The sequence below is a fragment of the Typopeltis vanoorti genome, chromosome 13 (genome assembly GCF_054136105.1).
Source record: "Typopeltis vanoorti isolate ZY-2024b chromosome 13, IOZ_Tvanoo_1.0, whole genome shotgun sequence".
Lineage (NCBI taxonomy): Eukaryota > Metazoa > Arthropoda > Arachnida > Uropygi > Thelyphonidae > Typopeltis > Typopeltis vanoorti.
The window spans coordinates 8134667-8140928 of record NC_143561.1 but is presented as its reverse complement, the minus strand read 5'-3'; the positions used below and the strand labels follow the sequence as shown (position 1 = coordinate 8140928).

At 36.8% G+C, this 6262-nt stretch overlaps 1 protein-coding gene across 1 annotated transcript; it reads right to left on the bottom strand.

The window, feature by feature from the left end:
• Window positions 1-4313: 4313 nt before the first annotated feature.
• Window positions 4314-4688, bottom strand: LOC150099918 (protein ZBED8L-like). Its single transcript, XM_090403174.1, has one exon. The coding sequence runs from the start codon at window positions 4686-4688 to the stop codon at window positions 4314-4316; it is 375 nt and encodes a 124-aa protein (XP_090259300.1).
• Between the last annotated feature and the right edge of the window lie 1574 nt (window positions 4689-6262).

Below are 6262 nucleotides of genomic sequence, written 5' to 3'. Positions count from 1 at the left end.
TCAACATGGATTTGTTAAGGGGTGCTCTTGCTTTAGTAATATGATTGTCTTTTATAATAAAGTGACAAGAGCAGTTGATGAGGGAAAGGCATATACTGCTATTTTTTTTGGATTTTGCAAAGGCGTTTGACAGGGTGCCACATGATAAGCTGATATTTAAGTTGCAGCACATGGGTCTGGATGTCAGATTGGTCAACTGGATTCAGGATTGGCTGTCCGATAGGTATCAGAGAGTTGTGTATGGTGGGGAAGTGTCAAGGAAGCAGAAAGTTACAAGTGGGGTTCCACAGGGCTCAGTACTGGGATCTGTATTGTTCAATCTTTATATCAATGATATTGTCAATGGATTGCAAGAGGACAGTTAGTTGTTTGCTGATGATGTGAAGTTGGGAAGGATTATCGGTAATAGTGCAGATGTGGCAGCCCTGCAAGAGGATTTGAATAAACTAGGCAAATGGGCAAATAAATGGGGTTGTCGGTTCAATGGAGCAAAATGTAAAGTCTTGAGGTTTAGAATCCATCAATGGGAGGATGCGTACTCGATTGGAGGAGCTGTACTGGAGGAGGTAGGGGAGACGAGATCTGGGGGTGATGATTGATAGAAAACTGAAATTCAGGGAGCATATTGCAAAGGTGGTGAGGGTAACTCAGAGGATTTTGAGAATCCACGATTTTGAAAGCCAGAATCTCTGGCTTTCAAAATCGTGGCTCCAGTCAGACCGGTGCCTACAATACGCGTTTTTATTGAACTCCGAAGGATTCTTTGTTTTTGCAACTGTGATTAATACTATTGACGATTACTGACCAGTAGCATTCTTAGATAGTTGCCTAGAACACTTGGTAACGCATGTGATCAAGTGTTTTGCACATAAGCTGTGTAAGTGACGTTTACTTACATCTGCATAAAGGTTTCTAATTCAGTTGCAGGTCTGCATATATAGTGTGTCCCAAAATTCACGCAAGATTTAAATTTAGCGCCATTTGTGCGGTAAAGTGTTGCCAACGAGAAAAAAAAGACAGCGTGACAGCTGACAGTTCAGGGTTATTAAAAATGGAGCGCTACACGAAAGAACAACGCATTTTCATTGTTGAGCAATATTTTAAAAATATTGAAGGTTTGGCAGCTACAGTTCGCAAATTTTCGTACAAAATATGGTTGGAATAGTGATTTAACTTCAACTGTGAAAAGATTAATTTAAAAATTCAAGGAAACTGGATCAATTAGTGATCTTATACACTCTGGCCGTCCTTCAACAAGTCGTTCAACAGAAAACATCGAAGCAGTTCGTGAGACTGTTGCTGAGAGTCCAGGAACATCAATTTGGCACCGTGGTCTTGAATTGGGCATTTCGAGAAGCTCTCTACAGCGTATTCTCACGAAAGATTTGCACCTTTATGCTTACAAAGTTCAATTGACTCAAGAACTGAAGCCTACTGACCACACACAGCGAAGAGAGTTTGTTGAATGGATTATGGAACAACAAATGGATGCTTATTTTTCGAACAAAATCATCTTCAGCGATGAGGCTCATTTTCATCTCGATGGCTTCGTTAATCGACAAAATTGTCGCATTTGGGGTTCAGAAAATCCACGAGTGATTGTTGAGAAAAGTCACAATACATCCACAACGTGGTGCGGATTTTGGGCTGGAGGCATCATCGGTCCATTCTTCTTCGAAAATGCGGCTGGTAAGCAATAACAGTTAATGGTGCTCGCTATCGCGACATGATAATCCAGTTTTTTGTGCCTAAATTGCAAGATATGGATGTGGACGACATGTGGTTTTCAACAAGACGGTGCCACATGCCATACAGCCTGAGAAACAATTCAATTACTGCATGAGTCATTTCCTGGTCGTGTAATTTCCCGTTTTGGTGATCAGAATTGGCCGTCCAGATCATGTGACTTAACGCCGTTGGACTTTTTTCTTTGGTTTTTTTTTTTTTTTTTTTTTTTTTGAAGTCTAAGGTTTATGCCAACAAGCCCACGACTACCCCCGCCTTGAAGGAGGAAATTGAGCGCTGTATCAACGAAATTCGGCCACATTTATGCAAAACGGTCATGGAAATTTTCGAGAAAAGAGTGCGTATGTGCCAGCAAAGCCGTGGAGGCCATTTACCCGATATGCTATTCCATGCATAACCCTATACTGTATACTTTATGAATCAATAAGAAATTACAATTTTTAATTAAAAACCTGTGTTTTCTATCAAAATTACTTCTTGCGTGAATTTTGGGACACCCTGTATTAATTTGTTTTCCAACATTATATCAACTTCTTACACTTTATGCCTTATGGGTACCTCACTTCCACTAAACTACATATGAAATATGTAGTTTACATAGGAAATAGGAAACTACATAGGAAATATCATTATGGGAAGTCGGGCCTAGCAGACCATGCTCTGGATACCCCTGCACACAGGATCAACTGGAAAAACACAAAAGTACTACACAGAAACCCATATAAATCAGAGAGATTGTTCTTAGAGGCAACAGAAGCCCTAAAACACACTCCAAATCTCAACAAATATGGCTGTATTAACTTGCCGAAGATCTGGGAGACAGTCATATTAAGGAAAAACTAGCACTTTTCTAGGACTCTAGCAATATATGATAGCGTTTTTTTTTTTTTTTTTTTCTCAGATAGAGGGCGCCAAAATCAGGACTCTAGTCTTTGTGTTGCTGCTACAATTTTGTTAATGTACACCATGTTGTTTTAGTCTCGCGTATTGTGACAAACAGTGTTTTTGTGCTCTGAAGATGCTGGTTATAATACCAGCGATATATCAGCATCAAGTTAATAAATCAATTATTTACTTAGTTTCTGTGTTCTATTATACCGTTAAAATAATAAACAATATGAAATATGTATTGTAGATAATTGTAAATAATTGACTTATAATTTTCAAACTCAATAGTTTTCAATTAACAAATGTGCAACTACATGTACAGAGGGATTCATATTTTGCACATGCGCATTGCTTGACTATTTATTTTTCAAATATTTTGATTGTTGTTCTTGGTTGTCACTGTTGATCGTTTGTGATACGTAAGACGAAAAATTTCTGAGATAAACACGATATTCTTCTGTGGCGCACGTGTAATTGTTTAATTTTGGAAACCCCAGAGGTATGCTATACATGAAAATAATGCACAAGCAAGTTTCTTTAGTCAATTTAGCGAGTTATATTTCCCTCAGAAGTCATTTTTTACCAGTTTAGTAACGTGACCAGTTATTTTGTTGAATATGAATGCCATCATCATGAGAAGGAGAAAACAACAACAAAAAATAATAATATAAAATAAATAAAAATAAAAAATTCCATCATCGATACAGCATCTGTAGTTAGTTCTACCAATCATTTACTCACTTGTTTTTAATTCTTAGTTAGACTTGTAATTATTTTCATTTTTGATATACTGTATTTAACAGTTTCGCGAACCCACAGACAAATCATCTCTCCCTGATCAAAACCCTAGGGCAGTGCTTTTTAGACAAACATAATTTCGCGGCACAGTAATTCAGTCTGATGTGCCTCTCATGGGTCACATGGCCAGATCAGATGTAGTTTAAGTATATGCTTTTACAATTATATTTTGTATAACTTTTAGAAGGTTTATTTAAAAATCTCTTCCTGTTTATCCAATACCGGGTTAATAAAAATTCACTATTTATAGTAAGTGATTAATCACATACTCCTGTTAAAACTGATCCTATCATTACTATAACAAGCAACTCCTTTTGATATTTGATAAGATCAAATACCATATAACTCCTTTAAAGGTTGAGTGATATAGTTAGACTATACTCTTGTCTTGAAGGCACGACACAGTCTATTAGCAAATCAGAGGTTAAACTTGTTTCACGACACAACCTATCTCATGAAAACCTTTCATTTTTATTAAAAATATATAATACAGTATGATCGAATAAAAAACACATCAAGTGGGCTGAAATGATTCTCTCTTCTTAATTTTTCAATGTATTTAATATAGAAAAAACATTTCATAGCTCGCTTTTTGAGTTTTTTCGATCGTGCTGTATTTTTATATATAATAAAATATACACGAGATGGCGGCACTTGTTGAGCCGTCTCTCTTCACTGCGTGCCATTTAATTAGTGATAGCCTTGGGCCTGCTATCTCTGATGGGGTACCAGTGGAGATTGAACTGCCCACTCAGTCTCTAAAAGTTAGATAGGGCTAAAAACCGTGTCGCCTACTCCCTATATACGGGAATAAAAAGGCGTTACCTGATTTTTTTTAATAGAAATAGAAAGAAAATAAATAAATATATAATAATAGAATTTTAATGAGATATATGAGCTTCATGGGATGAACACAGCTTTTCAATAATTGGTGGAGTAGTAGATAAAGACACTCGCATTTCGTCATCAAGCATTCTTAAGCTTTCACGTTTCAATGTCTTCAAGTTTGCCATCATTGAAAAGGATACCTCACACATGTATGTAGTGGAAAACTGCAAAAGAATTTTTAACGCTTTTTTACCTATGTTTGGATGCATTTTTGAAACACGAATCCAAAAGTTCTCTAAATCACCCTCTTCATACATCATTAACAGACTTCGATCATTTTTTATTTCAGCTAATTCTTCTTTTTCAATAACTGACAAGTTAATCGTTGCAGTTGAAAAAAAATGGATTTCTGATCCAATCATAGTCATATTTCAATATTTGGGAAGTAGTGATGAATTTTCTCTCCAAGCATTGTTAAATGGTCAACAATTAGTGAGCTGATATCACATTTTAGTTCATAGTGTGCAGTTTTGGAAAACATTTCAAAATTTCCTTCTTTCACTTTCCTTTTCCAAATTTGTATTTGTCTCTCATAGCACAAATTTTATCCACCGCCGTTAAGATATTTTCTCATTTTCCTTGCAAACTGGTGTTTATTTTACTCAAGTGTTCAAATATGTCAGCAAGATATGCCAATTTTGTGCACCATAATTTGTTTTGAATTAGATCGGAGAATTCATTTTGTTGATTTTCCTCAAAATGTTTAAGCATAATTTCCCTCAATTCATATACACGACAAAGCACTCGATCCCTTGACAGCTAACGAACTTCTGAGTGTAGTATAATTTTTCTAAATTTTGCTCCTGTATGTAGCTCAGTGGATGTGGCGTTTGCATACCACCGCGCTTGGCCGCACGAAGGAAGATTTCGTTTCGAGTCTAATCGGCGACTAGAGGAAATTTTTCTAAGCCTTTTTTCGACCGGTTCCCGAGTTAGTCGATCTCTGGCACGGTCAAGCAGGTTTTTTCTCCCGGAAACTTGGGTTTTTCGTCCTGTAAACTCAAGAAAATCGACCGTAGAACCCACATTATTTCAGACATTAAATATATTGTGTTAGGGTTAGAGACCACGAGATGGCGACACATTTGAGCCGTCTCTCTTCACTGCGTACCGCTTAATTAGTGATAGCCTTGGGCCATCTGTCTCTGATTGGGTACCAGTGGAGATTGAACTGCCCACTCAGTCTCCAAAAGTTAGATAGGGCTAAATGGCCTCGCCTACTCCCGTATATACGGGAATAAAAAGGCGTTAGCTGATTTTTTTTTTTTTTTTTTTTTTTTTTTTTTTTGAATTGATTCGGCTTCATTTATTCTCCATTATTCATCGAAATATATTGATATGAAATATTCTTAAAGGTTAAAAATAATTAAAAGAAAGTTTGTGTATATAATTTTGAAAGTGAAATTTAAATTCTAGAACGTAAAACATCTTGCAATTACATTCTATTTAAAGTAAAGTATTTTTGGGACTCCTTAGTACGGCTCTGCACAATTTAGCTTCTGTTTACATTTACTGTCACTTATACTTGAATGAACTATAAAAAACTCCAACGAAAACGAAACTGATGGTGATGGTTGCATGCAAGTCGATATAGACTCAGGGAGGGGGAGTTCCGAGCGGTAGACCAAATATCGTCTTTAACGGCGCTAACTAAAAGTCGTACCGGTACTTTGCGAAATGGATTCGGCTGTGGAAATTTTCAGCGATTATTATGTTTAACGCTTTATGTTCGCGCGACACACCTTCACACTGCAGCCGACACATAGTTTGGAAAGCTCTGCCCTAGGGCATGGGGCCAGAATTTCTCGTATGCATCTTATTTCATATTTTGGAATACATTGGAAGCATAAGGTGGAGAAGCGCTGTCCAAGCAGCACAATCACTACCTAGTGGGAGAGATCATGAAGTATTGATAGCTGAAGTTAAATTGAAATTAAGAGCA

Coding starts and splice junctions, on each gene's coding strand:
- LOC150099918 (XM_090403174.1), bottom strand. CDS start 4,688: ATGACTATGATTGGATCAGAAATCCATTTTTTTTCAACTGCAACGATT.